Below are 17,740 nucleotides of genomic sequence, written 5' to 3' on the forward strand. Positions count from 1 at the left end.
TGAGCTGAGAGTCCGAAGCGGGGCTTGATCCCAGAACCCTGGGATCATGTCCTGAGCCAAAGGCAGAGGCTTTAACCCACTGAGCCACCCAGGCACCCTGTTTACTTATTTTTTGACAGACAGATCACAAGCAGGCAGAGAGACAGAGGGAGAGGAGGAAGCAGGCCCCCCGCCGAACAGAGAGCCTGACGTGGGGCCCGATCCCAGGACCCTGAGACCACGACCCAAGCCAAAGGCAGAGGCCTTAACCCACTGAGTCACCCAGGCGCCCCAGGAAAAGCCTTTTAAGATATGACACCAAAAAAAAAAAAAAAATGACACCAAAAGCACAAGCAACAAGGGTGTTGAACTTCATTAAAATTAAAAACTTTTCTGCTTCAAAGGAGACCATCAAGAAAGTGAAAAGACAACCCAGAGAATAGGAGAAAATCTTTGCAAGTCATACCTACAACTCAATGATATAAACAAAAAAGTCTAATTAAAAAATGGGACAAAGGTTCTGAAAAGACATTTCTCCAAAGATATACAAATGGACAATAAGCACATGAAAAGCCATTAGGGAAATGCAAATCAACCACAATGAGGACACTTCATACTCACTATGATGACTATAATCAAAAAGACAATAGGACAAGTGTTAATGAAGATGTGGAGAAAGCAGAACCCTCACACATGGCTGGTGGGAATATAAAATGGTACAGCTGCTTTCGAAAACAGTATGGCAATTCCTCAAAAGGTAAATCAGAGTTCTACAGCCCACCAAGTCCACCTATGGGTAATGAAAATATATGTTCACATGAAAACTTGTACACAAATGCACACCAGCATTATTCATCACAGCCAAAATGCAGAAACAACTGAAATGTCCATCAACAGATGAATGAATAAAGTGTGGTATACCCAATACAATAGATTATTATTTGCCAATAAAAAGCAATTAAGTACTAATGCGTGCTACATGGATGAACTTTGAGAATGCTAACTAAAAGAAATCAATCATAAAAGACCATATGGTGTATGATTCTATTAATGTAAAATGTTAAAAAAAAAATCTATATGGAGAGAATGTAGTTGACTGGCATCGAGAGGGAGGGTTTGGAGGGAATAGGGAGTGACCTCTAAGAGGCATGGTGTTTCTTTTCATGGTGATGAAAATGCTCTAAAATTGACTGTGGCTACACAGTGATGGCTACACAACTCTGTGAATACAGGCATACCTTGCTTTATTCTGTTTCAAAAATACTCCTTTTTTTTTTTACGGGCTGATAGTTTGTGGCAACCCTGCAATAAGCAGGTCCATTAGTAACATTTTTCTAATATCGCTGTGTCACATTTTGGTAATTCAGTATTTCAAAGTTCCCATTATTATATTTGTTATGGTGATCTGCGACCATTAGTGATCTTTGATGTCACTATTGTAAATTTTGGGGGACACCACGAAACATGTTCATATAAGATGGCATACTTAATAAATGTTGTTCTGTGTGTGTTCTGACTGCTCCATAACTGGCTATTCCCCATGTCCCTCTCCCTCTCCTTGGGCCTCTTTATTCCCCAAGACACAACAATATTGAAATTAGGCCAAATAAAAACCTTGCTGGTGTTCAAGTGAATAAAGAGTTGTACTTTAAATCAAAAGCTAAAAATAATTAAGCTTAGTGAGGAAGCTATGTTAAAAGCCCACACAGGCTGAAAGCTAGGCCCCTTATACCAAATAGTCAAGTTGTGAATGCAAAGGATAGGTTCTCAAAGAAAATCAGAAGTGCAACTCCAGTGAATACATGAATGATAAGAAAAGTGAAACAGCCTGAAAGTTTTAATGGTCTGGACAGAACGGAACATTTTCTTAAGGCAAAACCTAATCCAAAGCAAGACCTTTTTTCAATTCTGTGAGGGCTGAGACAAGTGAGGAAACTGCAGAAGAAAAATCTGAAGCTAGCAGAGGCTGGTTCATGATATTTAGGCAAAGAAGACATCTCTGTAACATCAAAGTGCAAAGTGAAGCAATAAGTGCTGATGTAGAAGCTGCAGCAAGTTATCCAGAAGATTAAGCTAAGATCATTAATGAAGATAGCTACACTAAATAAGAGACTTTTCAATGGAAATGAAACAACATTCTATTGGAAGAAGATACCATCCAGGGGTTTTCACAGCTGAAGAGAAGTTGATGCATAGCTCCAAAGCTTCAAAGGACATGTTATCTCTCTTGTTAGGGACTAATGCACCCGGCGACATTATGTTGAAGCCAACGCTCATTTACCATTTTGAAAATCCTAAGGCCCTTAAGAATTATGCTAAATCTACTCTGCCCCTGCTCTATAAATCGAACAGCAAAGCCTAGATGACAGCACATCTGTTTACAACATGATTTACTGAGTATTTTAAGTCCACTGCTGAGATTTACTGCTCAGAAAAAAGATTCCTTTCAAAATATGACTGCTCAGTCAATGGCCATACCACCCTAAACGTGACCAATCTCCTCAAAATATGACCGCTCACTGGTCATCCCAGAGCTCTGATGGTGATGTACAATGACATTAATGTTGTTTTCATGCCTGCTAACCCATTCTACATCCCATGGATCAAGGAGCAATTTCAACTTTCAAGTCTTACTATTTAAGAAATACATTTCATAATGTTATAGCTGCCATAGATAGTGATTCCTTTGATGGATTTGGGCAAAGTAAATTGAAAAGCTTCTGGAAGTGATTCACTAGTCTAGATGCCATTTAGGAACATTTGTGATTCATGGGAAGAGGTCAAAATATCAATAGTAACAGAAATTTGGAAGGAGCTGACTGTAACCCTCAAGGATGATTTTGAGGGATTCAAGATTTCAGTGGAAATGTGGTAGAAATAGTGAAAGAACTAGAATCGGAAATAGGTGTGACTGAATTGCTTCAATCTCATGATAAAAATTTAATGGATGGTAAGTTGCTTCTTATTCCTGAGATGAAATCTACTTCCAGTGAAGACACTGTGAACTGCTGAAATGACAACAAAGGATTCAGAATATCTATAAACTTAGTTGATAAAGCAGAAGGAGAATTTGAAAGAATTGACTCCAATTTTGAAAGAAGTTCCACTGTGGGTAAAATGCTATCAGATAGCACCTCATACTACAGAGAAATTGTTCATGAAAGAATCAATGTGGCAAACTTCATTGTTGTCTTCTTTTAAGAAATTCCCATACTGGGCACCTGGGTGGCTCAGTTGGTTAAGCAACTGCCTTGGGCTCAGGTCATGATCCTGGAGTCCTAGGACTGAGTCCCACACTGGGCTGCCTGCTCCGCAGGGAGTCTGCTTCTCCCTGCTGACCCTTTCCGCTCTCATGCTCTCTCACTCTCATTCTCTCTCGAATAAATAAATTAAAAAAATCTTTTTTTTTTTTTAAGATTTTATTTATTTATTTGACAGAGAGATCAGGAGTAGGCAGAGAGAGAGGAGGAAGCAGGCTCCCTGCCGAGCAGAGAGCCCAACGCAGGGCTCAACCCCAGGACCCTGAGATCATGACCTGAGCCAAAGGCACTGAGATACCCAGGCGTCCCTTGAATTTTTTTTTTTTTTTAAGATTTAATTTATTTATTTATTGGAGAGAGCTTGACAGAGATAGTGAGAGAAGATAGGAGCACGGCAAAGCAGGCTACCGCTGAGCAGGGAGCCAGATGTGGGACTTGATGTGGGACTTGATCCCAGGACTCCAGGATCGTGACCTGAGCCAAAGGCAGTTGCTTAACCAACTGAGCCCACCCAGGCACCCTGTTCTGAATTATTTTAATACAAGTTGTTAGGATGAAATTTATCCTTATGGCTGTAAAGTTTCCTGTTTACATCAGTGTTTACTGTTACACAGAAAATGCTGAGGCTCAATGTCTTCTATTTGGCAGAGAAGTTGGTCCTTTTTTTTGAGGTACAATTAGCATAAGCTGGTTCATTTTTTATCGAGGTAAAACCAGCATAACATTAGTTTCAGGTGCACAATGACTCAGTATTTGTATATATTGCAAAATGATGACCACACTAAGTCCAGTCAACATCCATCACCGTACATAGTTACATACTATTTTTCTTGTGATGAAAACTTCCAGGATGAGTTGGTTCTTAAAAACAAGTAATAGAAAAAGAATACCACTAATGCAATTGTTTCTGCTCTTACTATTACCAACTTGCTAATATTTGAGTTCTTACTTTGTGCCAGGCACCACTCTCTCTGTTACACTGAACACTGATCATTTCAACACCCTCTGGGGTAAATATTACTACTGACATAATTTAAGAAAATTGAGGCACAGAGAGATTAAGTAACTTGCCCAATGTCATAGTATATAGTGATAAAGCCATATTTCAAACTCAAGCCATCTGCCTCCACAGCACATGTTCTTAGCTACTACCTATGGCTGAAAACAATCCTGCCCTTTTTTTTTTTTTAACATCTATGGCATTTATTTATACTGTTTTCTTTTTTAACCTGGTCTTTGAGTATAAGGAGTTCCATGAATCATCAAACTATGTCATGAACAAAATATTAACCACTGGTCCATGTACTGCCCTCCCACATCACAAATTTTCTTTAATAATAACAACATTATGAACAACTATGATCTCACAGCCCAAGAACTAGAACACCACCACAACAATCTTATTAGCGCTTCTCCCTATCCTAACCCTCCTTCAGCTTTTAAAAATTAACCACTGCCCTGAATTTTATGTGCATCTAAAAAATATTTAGTTTTGCTTGTTTTAAAACTTTACAAAAAGATAACTTGCCATATATAATCTTCTAGGACTTGTTTCTACTCTCCTTCCTCTCAATATCAAGATTCACCTGTTTGTTCTATATAGTTTTATTTATGTCTAGAACTATGCAACATTCTATCTGTACTATCAAAATCATTTATCCATTCTCCCATCAATGGGTATTTAGGGTGTTTTTACTTCTTTTAACCCTGAACTATAGTTTCGGTTCTCTGAGTACTACATAAGCAATTTAAGGGTCAGGTGTCTTCATATCGCCTAGAATACTAAGCACACTGTTCTGCATATGTGTCAAAAAAATTACCAAATTAGCGAATGACACATGGACCAATGAAAAGTTATTATATGGAACATATCACCTTAGAAAAGATCCCTACCCAAAACCACATTTTGAAGGAGGCTAATTTTCTGTATAATAACCGAAAGTTAGAAAAGTTAGTGGTATATTGAGACATCTTTTAGAAAGTGTTAGGTTGGTTGTGCCTGAAAGAAAAATATCTAATCGATTATTTTAGTAATAACAGCAGCTTATATTAGTTCAGTACTATGTTCCAAGCACTGCACTAAGCCCTAACACATTAGATCTTCAGAACTCTATACAAGTATCTGACATTGTATCTGTTTAACATTATTTGGCATTGAGACAATTCTCTCCTTCAAACAATTCCTATACTTGGCTTCCAGGACACCATACTCTCTTGGTTTTCCTCCCACCTCCTTGTTTTCCTATCCTGGATCCTCCCTTTCTTCTCCACCTCTAAACGTCACTTCCATCCTTAGAGTTCTCTCTAGTCACTCTCTTGGTTGTTTGATCCAGCTCCATAGATTTTAATACTGATAACTTACACAAGAAAATTTTATTCTACAACCCCAACCACTCCTCTGAATTTAAAACTGTATCTCTAATTGCATACTTGACCTCCTTCCCCAAAGTTTCCCTCCTTTATAAATGGAACCATCAACTCAAGTTCAAGCTACTTGTGATGCCCCATCTTTTCTTGTATGAATCCTGTAGGTTCTATTTCCCAAAAATACCTAGAACCCACTACTCATATCTCTATTGCTTCCAATCTTCTCTAAATTATCATCATCTTTCACCTGGACTACTGCAATTACCTCCTAACTACTCTATCTGCTTCTATTCTTACCTTCACCATCCACAACACAACAGCCAGAATGATCTTTTAAAAAATTAACATAAAAAGACCATATTATTTCTTTGTTCAAAACAGATGCTTCAAAACTGATAGCTTCCCATCAGTCTTAGAATAAACAATAAAAGTCTTGCATGGTCCTTACCATCCCTACATCTGGTGTTTGGCCAGCTCTCAGATATCATATCTGACCAATCTCCCATCACTCAGTTCATTCCAGCAACAGTGTCTTCTTCTTCTTTTTTTTTTTTTTTAAAGATTCTATTCATTTCTTCAACAGAGAGAGATCACAAGTAGGCAGAGAGGCAGGCAGAGAGAGAGAGAGAGGAGGAAGCAGGCTCCCCACCAAGGAGAGAGCCCGATGCGGGGCTCGATCCCAGGACCTTGGGATCATGACCTGAGCTGAAGGCAGAGGCTTCAACCCTCTGAGCCACCCAGGGGCCCTGCAACAGTGTCTTCTTAACGGTTCCTCAAACCCATTAGCCACACTACTCCCTCAGGGTCTTTGCACTGTCTGAAACACTCTTCCCTTGGTTAGCCACATAGCTCCATTTTCCCACTTTCTGCAGTTTTTGCTCAAGTGCCTCCATAATATCTTCTCTAACCATAGATCTAAAATAGTACACTCTTTTTCCACTTCTTTCACCTTTTTCTTCAAAGCAATTGTTACTATCTAACATTATATAATTACTTTTTTAATGTCTTCTCTCATAAATTACAGGCTCAAAAAGGGCAGAAAGTATGTTTGCTTCATTTAATGCTGTGCTTTATAAAGGAACACTGTGTGGCACACATATCAGGTGCTCAGTAAATATTTAATGAGTGAAAGAATGTTGAATAAAGCAGACAACTAGCAATTTTCTGCTAATTAACATCTGCAAAGTGCCTTTTATACTCCTACGTAAGTATGCTAATTACAGATTTACAATAACCATACTTTTATTGGTGAAATTAAACTAAACTGCTAGGGAACTCTCCCTCTAAAAATGTCATTCTTGGAGGAATTTTAAGTCCAAATTTCAATGTCTCTATTAGCTACATGGAAAACTGCCTTTAACACTTTTTCCTAAGAAAGAAAAGCAGTCTTACAACTAAAGGAAGATAAACAGAAAAATTATTCCATTAGGATGCTTACCATTTCTTTTGGACCAGGGGTGTAAGCATGAACTTTTCACAAGTGCTTCATCAACTTTTCCTCCTGACATGTTATCCATGAACTGACGCCCATGTTCCAATGCAAGGTAGCAGTCATTGCAACAGTCCCGCTCTTCAACACGTACCCAATTACTAATTACACCAATCCTGGGAAAAGGGTCTTGGTCTGCTGCTCCAAAGGGTGAAAATAAATTAGTGCACTGATCTTGTAGCAATAATATCAACTCATCAGGGAATTTTTCAGATTCCTTTAGTCCTCCATTAACATGTTCAGAAGTAGCCCTGAGAGCTTCAAAACGTTTTTCTGCTTCTTTGCCACATTCTGTGTTGCGTCCTATGATATCTAGTTCATCTTCAAGAAATAATCCTGAATTGTTTCCAAATTTTCTGTTCATGACAGCACTGAAGCCACAGGTACACCTATACTGTGCTTCCTGCATTGGATCTGGAATGTAAACTCCAACATCGGCACCCTTGATATTCATGTTGCAGACACAGATACAGCAACTATCAAAGTTACAGTCTTTGAACAAATTCATAACTGATTCTGAAAGAATGAGGTTTACATAAAGACTGTGTGCTTCAGGGATGGAGGGAACAGTTGCAGGTTCAACAGAATTAAGGGGTCTACATGTGGATGGGGTAGAAGCTGGTGAATACAAGTCTGAATTTTCATATTTGACTGAACCTTGAGCACTAGCAGGTCCGCCAGCTCGAGGAGTCCTTGGAGTCCTTGGAGTCCTTGGAGTCGGAAACCTAGGCGTAGACGGAGAAGGAAGAATTCCTGCTCCACTGTTACTAGGAGGTGCACTGCTAGGAGGCATCCCAAAAGAAGTATGAGTCTGAGGTGTATAAGCAGGACCATATTCTTGATCAATAGTACTTCCATCACTAGTGTCACCGGGGTAAAAGAAAATTAAACACATATATAAAGGAACATATTAACAATATGAAACAGAACTAAAAAATGTCCCAGTATTTTTTTGTAGTGCAAAAACTACAAGTATAACTAAAACATATTTCTGGTTATAATATCCACTCTAGTGACTGTTACAGACTGTGGACCAACCAACTAGTTCCAAAACTGCAAATAAAATCTACTTACATTTATCCATACCTAGACATCCACATTTACTATCTATATTTCTTATACTACAAATAATCAAATTTCATTGATCCTAAAATGTTACTATTTTTTTAAAAATCCTGATTTTAGAGATGTTTACATACAATAAGGGACAAAGGCAATTTTAAGAGGCTACCAAGTATAATACATCCCAATTCCAGAAATACCAAAATATTAAAAGTGTGTGATATGGCAAATAAACAAATGGGATTTAGTATTTTAGAACAAAATAAAAGGTACTTTTGAAGACAACCCCTCCAAACGAAGACAAATAATCAAAGCATAATGGTCTTAAGTTTTCCAACAGTTTACCCACATGCAACTAACACCATTATAATTTATTGATCAAAAAACAATTTTTAGAATTTTCAAAAACCAGTATCTTTTTCTAAGTACTAGCAAAGCAGGTACTTCTATGAAAAAAATTAAAGCTAGGTAAGCACACCTACACTATACCAGTAACATAAATCAAAATCATACCCTTCTTTGATGAATGGCACCGCAGGCCCTGAAGGAAGCAATTCTAATTTTCCAACAGTCCAACTCTGACGGTAAATACATTCTTCAGGCAATTTGATAGGAGGCAAACATTGGCTTGGTAGACTTTTTAGAGGTGCAAACATGGAACATCCCACCAGAACTTGACAATTTTCAGGCTTATAGACATAAGAAAAATCCTATAATACAAAGACCATGACTTTCAGCAACTCATCTTCCAGGGGAAAAATGCAAACTAACTCCAGCCCTTTTACCCCCTTTCTTCAAACAAAATAAAAAAATACAAATAAAAATTTTTTTTTTTTTTTTAAAGTAGGCTCCATGACCAAAGTAGGTCTTCAGCTCACAACCCTGAGACCAAGAGTCATATGCTCCACTGACAGAGCCAGCCAGGTACCCAATATCATTCTGTTCTTAAATGCATTCATTCTAATTCCAGTTAATTAACAGTGCTGTATTAGTTTCAAGTGTACACTAGTGATTGAACAATACTGTACATCACCCAGTGCTCATCACAAGGGCACTCCTTAATCCCCATCAGCTATTTCATCCATCCCCCTACCAACTTCCCCTCCGGTAACCATCAGATTATTCTTTATCGTCAAGTGTTTCTTGGTTTGTCTTTTTTTTTTCCTTTTCTCATTTCCCCTTTGTTTCTTAAATTCCACATATAAATAAAAGCATATGGTATTTGTCTTTTCCTGTCTGACTTATTTTGCTTAGCATTACACTCTCTAGCTCTATCCATGTCATTAAAAATAGCAAGATTTCATTCTTTTTTATGGCTGAATAATATTCGTGTGTGTGTGTGTGTGTGTGTGTGTATACACATACACCTTTATCCATTCATCTGCTCAACATCACTCATCATCAGGGTTATGCAAATCAAAACTACAATGAAAGGGGTGCCTGCCTGGCTCAGGTGGTAGAGCATGCAACTCTTGATCTCAGGATTTTAAGTTTGAGCCCTGTGTATGGCACAGAGTTTGCCTTAAAAAGAAACTAAACAAACAAACTACAGTAAGATCACCTCACAGTTATAAGAATGGTTAAAATAAAAAACACAAGTGGAGAGCCTGGGTGGCTCAGTCAGTTGAGCATCTGCCTTCAGCTCAGGTCATGATCCCAGGATCCTGGGATCAAACCCCATGTTGGGCTCCCTGCTCAGTGGGGAGCCTACTTCTCCCTCGCCCTCTGCCTGCTGCTCCCTCTACTTATGCTGTCAAATAAATCAAATGTTTAAAAAAACACATAGGGGCACCTGGGTGGCTCAGTGGGTTAAACCCTCTGCCTTCAGCTCAGGTCATGATCTCAGGGTCCTGGGATCGAGCCCCGAATCGGGCTCCCTGCTCAGTGGGGAGCGTGCTTCCCCCCCTCTCTCTGCCTACTTGTGATCTCTGTCAAATAAATAAGTAAAATCCTTAAAAAAATAAAAAATAAAAAAACACACACACAAGAAACAATAGGTGTTGATGGAGATAAAGGAACCCTCTTGCACTGCTGGTAGCAATGCAAACTGGTGAAGTCATTGTGGAAAACAGTGAAGGTTCCTAAATAAGTTAAAAATAGAACTACCCTACAATTCAATAATTACACTGCTGGATATCTACTCAAAAGGTACATGGGGCGCCTGAGTGGCTCAGTTGGTTAGGTAGCTGCCTTCAGTTCAGCCCACAGTCCTAGGATCAAGCCCCAAGTTGGGCCCCCTGCTCAGCAGGGAGTCTGATTCTTCACCTTGCTCTGCCTGTTACTCCCCCTGCTTGTGCTGTCAAATAAATAAATAAAATCTCTTCAAAAATTACAAAAACACTAATTCAAAGGGATTCATGCACCCCTATGTTTATAGCACCATTATTTACAATAGCCAAATAATGGAAGCAGCCTAAGTGTTCTTAAATGCATTCTTAATAGTGTAACTACTACTTAGTCTTCAAATTTGTCAACCACAAAATAGTATTCACCATGAACAGATTTTTTAATATAGCAATATACTGAATCTATAAGAAAATACTGGAGGGGCACCTGGGTGGCTCAGTTGGTTGGGTGTCTGACTTCTGACTTCAGCTCAAGTCACTCTCTCAGGGTTGCGAGACAGAGCCCGACTTCAGCCTCCACACTGGGCGTGGAGCCTGTTTAAGAACCTCTCTCCCTCTCCTTCTGCTCCTCCCCAGCCTCCCCTCTCCCTTCCCCTATATACAAAATATATATATAGGAAGTCAATTATTTTTCTAGAAAAAATAAAATACTTACTTTAATTTCAGAAGGTTTTGGGCTACAGAATCCTTCATCAACCTCAATTTTGAACTGTGTTCCTATACTAGAACTATTTCCTTCTAGAACAGTTCCTCCAGGTGTTATATCCATACTACCATATTCTTTATTACTCATATTCATTGGGGAAAATCCCATAATATGTTGTTCCAACGAGGGTGGTGTAGGATACATTTTATGAAGATCTGCAGTACCTATATTTAATAAAACACACACTTTAACATAAAACTAAAAAGAAGTAAATCTGTGTTTAAAAGAAAGGGGTGGGGAATTTTATTCAGATTAAAAATTTGCAAACTTATCTGGAGCAGATTTGGGAAGCTTACTTATGCAAGACAGTGGATCCAGATTTCCTGTCTTTGATTCCTTACTGCTTGATTTATCATCTGTTCCATTTGCTGACTTTTTAGATCCAGGCTATTAACAAAAACAAAAACACATTATTTATCTAAAATTTTAAGACCAATGTGATTCAAGATGGTAATCATTAAGATATAACTTGAAAGTCAACCCTATTCATCAAATATATTATTCTGGTTGTGCTAGAGCCAAATATTATTTATTAGAAACAATTCATAAAGATGTAGAACACTTTTTAGGCAATCAATGAATCCAGATTAATTTCTCTGTTTATTTGATAATCCTAAAAATTAACAGAGGGAAAAGTTCCTCCAAAACACAGGACCAATACTTTCAGAACACACAGAAGCAAAAATAACCTACCACTTAAAGCCTATTAAAATAAAAAAAAGAATGAAAGAAAAGGAAATCTGCAATAAGGATTTGTAATATCCGAACTGCTTCTTAGTAAAAGATACCCATAAAGCATTTGTCCCCTTAAATAAAACACAATGAAGTTTCCTGTATAAATCACCCCTCTGAAATCTAATTTACACTTTTATCTTGTTTAATAATCTCCTTACCCTTACAAAAATGTTATAACATGTAAAACAAAGCACAAACTTCAGAAAAATCTCATATGATAAGTAACAGGATACCTAACTAAAAATTATAATACACTGAACAAGTCATTTTACCATCTCCAATCTGTCACCCATGTTTTCAGACCTGACAACTTGGTTCCAAGCCTCTTGTTAGCCACTTTGTCATAATATATAGACTGAGTTCTAATTACAACCTTTTTACCTCACAAGAGCCACAGCTGATACATGAATGGTAACAGAGAGAAAACATAAAACTACACAAGTATTCAGGGATATAGAACTTAAGTTTATGTATAGCTATATCTACCTTAGGTCACTTAAATGAAGACACCAAATGTGCACATATGTGTATATACATATATACATAAATATACATATGCAGTGTGTATGTGTGTATCATAGAGAGGATTAAAAGTACATATTATATAGAACAAGAATGACCAAATGTACTATAGAGGTTTCTAAGCTACCTCTATGCAGATGAAAATGGAATTCTTTTTATAATAATGCAGCACTCAGTTCATTAATTTGCTAGAGACTTGATATTCTAGCAAATCTCATTTTAAGCTTTCTTTTATAATCATCTTCCTCTGCAAATGGATGTTCAAAGTTAAATATTTCTTTTTCTACCTCTTTCATTATTATAGTATATAGCTGTCTTATAATAATGGCTAGAATATCAAACATACTCAAAGGAGTAGTATTCCTTAATAAATTGACAAGGCACATAATTATAATGTTATTATTTTATGCATGAGTCAATTCCAGGGTCATTTCTCAAATGAGAGATCAAAGAACAGGAAAATAATTCTGCTTCCTAAAGACTGCAGAAAAAGAATATATGGTAGAAATTAAGCTTAATCACACATGTCCTTCAAATATAAAAAAAATAAAGAAAAAAACCTTTACAGTTTATATGTGACACTATGGCAAGATCTAAAAAAAGAAAACAATTAATAAAATTATTTCAAAATATTTCCTATTTTTCAGGGCTAAAACGTACTATTCAAGTCACACATCACTTCTGAAAAGTAAGTCTATATAAGATCAAGGAAAAGAAATTGTAATCTTAACCATTAACAGAATACTCACTGTTAGTTCATCTTCATCCGAATTGAAGAGATTATCAAGGTCAGTATAAGAGACAGCCAGGTCTGAGTCATAAATCAAACTGGTTGATGGAGGACGGGCATGACTAGTAGGGCGTGGAGCATCTATATATGTCAATCAGAAAAACAAAATAAAAAATTCTACAACTGACCAAATGAGTATTATTCTATTAATTTAAACTAGACATCTAACTTCAAACTTGTAAGAGTATCATGCAATAAAAAACTGTGATTTGCTTAAATCTAAAAAAATTTTTTATAGAAATAAAGTTGCAAACATAACAGTACTAACTTCTCCAGGAAGCTCACCAAACGCTATGTAATCCATAACATGGCTAAGTACTCCAATTTCATATATCAAATAAAAAGATATACAGTCCTAGAACTATAGTAGACACACACACATTCTTATTTTTCTATCTTCCTGAAATGTAAAACAAGCATAGTATGATGACTAAGTGCTCTGGCTCTTGAGTCAGATGGACTATTATTAATTTGAATTCCCAACTCACACTAATAGAATGACCCTGAGCAAGTTACTTAACCTCTCTGTACCTTAGTAATGGCAAGAACTAAACATGAAAGGATGTAGCTAAAATACTTTATCCAGTGCTAGGCACTTAAGTACTCAATAAATATTATCTTTTGGTTAAGCTTCCTTTTAGTTCTAGAATTTTATTTCCCTTTTCCCCCTTTTTCCCCCCAGCTGCAGGGGGGAAAATACATGATTACTTAAGAAAAAAGTACAAATACCAATAGAAGTTAAACTCCTCTTACATTCCCACACACAAAAAACAAATTTATAGTTTGATATATAACCTTCTGAAGCATCCTTGGAGTATCAAATGACTTGAAATAGCCCTCATTTTCAGAAACATAAAAGCCACTTTCCAAGTACCTCTGCATGTCAGTTCTAAAAATTCACTAGAACAGTAATTCCGAAATTTGGCGTAAAAAAAATCATCTAGGGTACTTATTAAAAATCAAGATTTGCAATCTCCACCTCAAAAGATGATCCAAAATGCAGTATGTGGTCCATATTGTGAGAAAGTACAAGATAGCAATTATATATTCTCTACATCCTAGGGTAGGTAAATAGCTCAAAGAACCCAAACTGTTAACCTATCAAGCTACTCAAAATTATCAACTGAATTTACTTCATTAAAGACCATTTTTTCCTTTTTCTGAGAGCCTGACCCTCTCTATTTCAAATATTAAAACAAAACTTTGTCCCTAAAAATACCTGCCAAAGGACAACTTATTTTGCTTTCATCAAAAGTTAAAGTAAAAGTAAAAGAACATGCTGTCATATGCCTATTCCAAGCACAACAAAACTTTCAGATACTTTCATAGTGGAGCCTTGGCCTCAGTGTCAAGAACTGTGCCTAAATGTAACACCTGCTTGATAATTATTTGTTAAATTAATAATTTCAGCAAAAGTTCTCCTAATTTGACAGAAAAGGACAACAAAATTATAGTGATGCCTAATTTGTCAGTTTTCAGATCTGAGAGGGACCTTAGGTGATGATCTCTAAAATCTCATTTTACAGATGAGAACTATTTTTATTTGTGAGAAAGCAAAGTTCCAACAATGGAAAACAAAGGATTTTTACCATCTCAACTTGCTTCTCCCAGTACAAAATAAACAATAAAGCCATCATTTTAAGATAGGTACCTCTCTATGAAACCTATGAATTACACAAAAAGGAACAACAGAAGTCTAATAATATCAAATTAGTTTGTTTGTAGTAATAATCCTGCAATGCAATATTTTTATTAGGAAATAGAAGTTTTACCTTGCTTGATAGAGGGACTAAATAATGACATAGCATCTTCCTCATGTGATAAAACTGTTACACTAGATGGCCCATCTTCTCCCTATAAACAGTATTACATATTAGATTAAAACATATAATTTAAAATAACAAAATCTTTCAAGTATTGAGTAACTACATGTCATGTCAAGCATCCTGCCAGGTGTTCTACAGACACACTAATTCCCACAACTAACCTATATGATAAGTAAGTACTAGGCTCAACTTACAGGCAAAAAGTAGTGTTAAAGATAACCCAGGAAATATATCTGATAAATAAATATACCCGATAAGTAAATAGATAGTGGAGCTGGGATTCCAACATAAATCTCTCAATTTCCAAAGTCCACATTCTTTCTACAGCACCTTATAGCCTCCCTAGCTACTACTGTTCTCATATTTACAAAAGGACAAATTTTCATGTACCAGCCACACAGTAAGGCTAAAAACTTTGGGAAATGAATTCTCTGTATTACACTTATTATTGGATCCTTTTCACAATTTTATAGCTTTTAATATCTACATTTCATTTTTTCTTCTTTTTTAAGATTTTATTTATTTATTGGACAGACAGAGATCATAAGTAGGCAGAGAGGCAGGCAGAGAGAGAGGAGGAAGCAGGCTCCCTGCTGAGCAGAGAGCCCGATGCGGGGCTCGACCCAGGACCCCGGGATCATGACCTGAGCCGAAGGCAGAGGCTTTAACCCACTGAGCCACCCAGGCGCCCCTCTACATTTCGTTTTTAAGGCAAAATTCTTAACAGCATGATCCTGTGCTTAACAGATCCTCTAATATTGGATTCTTTTAAATTTTAATAAATACTTCTATATCCTACACAAAATACATTACTTTAAGGGACACTATAAGTTCTTAACTCACATTAAAAAATATCATGTATTTTATAAACTAGGCATGGTGTATTTTATTGTATTTTTGAAAACTGGCAATTTACCTATAGCATATTTTAATTCAGTATCAAAATAGTTTATCTACTTAAATGCCCTGATTTCAGTATCACAGAAGTTAATGTACTTTCTCTAATCCAAAAACTCTTAAACAGTAAGAATCTTTTCATTATGAGAGACCAGCTATAAAGTCCACACAAGCTCTTAAATTTTGTGTAATGTGCCTGATGTACCTATTAAAAAAAAACTTATCTTCCTAGGGCACATGGGTGCTCAGTTAGTTAAGCATCTGACTCTTGATTTCGGCTCAGGTCATGATCTCAGGGTCATGAGCTTGAGCCCCATGTTGGGCTCTTCACTGGGCATGGAGCCTGTTTAAGATTCTCTTTCAGGGCGTCTGGGTGGCTTAGTTGGTTAAGCGTCTGACTTCAGCTCAGGTCATGATCTCAGGATCCCGGGACTGAGCCCTGTGTCAGGCTTCCCTGCTCAGCAGGGAGTTTGCATGTTCCTCTCCCTCTGCCCCTCCCTCCCTGTTCCTGCTATAATAAATAAATAAAACCTTAAAAAAAAAAAAAAAAAAAAAAGATTTTCTCTCTCTCTCTGCCCTCCCCCGACCCTGGTCTTTCTTGCTCTATCTCTTAAAAAAAAAAAAAAAAAAAAAAAAAAGTTTTCCGAAGTTACAATGATAAATCTGTTCTATGTTTTTTAATTTGTTCTATTTTAAAAGACAATAATGAGAAGTGTGGTACTATATGCAGTGTTACAAATCATCAGTGACCCTTTAGTGTACTCTGATTTCTTTTACTCACCTTGTGTTTTTTTACAGCTTCTCTCTCACTATTTTGTCTTTCTTTCTTATCAGGAAAAAGGAATTCCTCATCTCCTTCAACAAATGCATATGGATCGATTTTAGATTCTTGCTCTGCATCAGATGCTATTGCTGAAAGATACTGATTTTTAATTTGATATTGCTGTACTAATTCATCAGAAACTTTTAAAGGTTTCTTACATTGCACCATTAACCTGCATAAAAAAACAAAATTAGAAAATTAGTATTTTTTTTCCATAAAATCATTTAAAAATTACAATATGACTTAAGAATCAAAAAGTTTTCAGGATTATTTAGAGATCATCTAACCTGCAATCCTTCATTATATAAATGAAGAAACCGGAGCACAGAAAGGTTATATGATTTAGTAAACCTTCAAATTTAGCAATAAAGAAATGAAGCTAAAATCTAGGCCTCTTCTTGCTATGTTCTTTCACCAAAATATACTCTTTTGGTAATCCACTTTTTTCCCAAATCCTCAAATGCATTAACATGTCCAAATCCATTCACTGAAAGGGACACTTAAACTGCAACTGCTCCAAGACAGGAACTCTCAAAATGTGGACTATATGGTGAGACAAGTTTATACAATTTATACATTTATACAGTGAAAGTGATTATAATCTTCCCACCCCATGAGTGGATAGTTACAAAATATTTTAAAGACCTAGTTTGTGTTTTCCAAAAATAACGTTGTAACTATTATTAATTCAGACAAGAGGTTTTATAATAGCAAGTTTCAGCACAAGTACTTAAAAGGTTTTTTCTGATCATCCTGAAAAATTTATTTTTATATTATCAGTCTTATGGTTTCACATGGTGAGTAATAAACATGTTTCTTTATATTCTCCAATAAATATCCAATAAAATGACAAAGAACAACAGAACAAGAGAAGAAACAACAGTGAAGTTGGAAAGACAGACTAGTAGAAACTGACAGATCAGAGAAAGCTGACATCTAAGGTTAAGAGAAAAGAAGCCACAACAAGCTGATTTGCACACCAGAATCCTAGAAAGCATCAGAACTTTTCCATCTCTGAAGACGGGGGTGCTTGGTGAGTGTGAATACTAAATGATTTGATTTTGGTTTGTGTAAGACACTTTTTGACTCCCAAATTCATGTTCTTTGTTGTCTGTAAAGCTGAGTTTCCCATGCTGCCAGAAAGCAGCAGCTAAGCTT

At 36.6% G+C, this 17,740-nt stretch overlaps 1 protein-coding gene across 1 annotated transcript in view; it reads right to left on the minus strand.

The window, feature by feature from the left end:
- The window catches only part of MED13 (mediator complex subunit 13), a 106,106-nt gene that overhangs the window by 26,948 nt on the left and 61,418 nt on the right, over nucleotides 1-17,740 (minus strand). Inside the window, exons 10-16 of the mRNA XM_080826037.1 lie at nucleotides 16,541-16,754; nucleotides 14,809-14,890; nucleotides 12,996-13,117; nucleotides 11,286-11,376; nucleotides 10,939-11,153; nucleotides 8,671-8,867; nucleotides 7,045-7,955 (exon numbers count right to left, since the gene is read on the minus strand). Of these exons, the coding sequence (XP_080682163.1) occupies nucleotides 7,045-7,955; nucleotides 8,671-8,867; nucleotides 10,939-11,153; nucleotides 11,286-11,376; nucleotides 12,996-13,117; nucleotides 14,809-14,890; nucleotides 16,541-16,754 (1,832 nt within the window). The remainder of the gene's footprint in view (nucleotides 1-7,044; nucleotides 7,956-8,670; nucleotides 8,868-10,938; nucleotides 11,154-11,285; nucleotides 11,377-12,995; nucleotides 13,118-14,808; nucleotides 14,891-16,540; nucleotides 16,755-17,740) is intronic.

This window comes from Martes martes (assembly GCF_963455335.1).
Source record: "Martes martes genome assembly, chromosome: 16".
In the NCBI taxonomy this organism is placed as follows: domain Eukaryota; kingdom Metazoa; phylum Chordata; class Mammalia; order Carnivora; family Mustelidae; genus Martes; species Martes martes.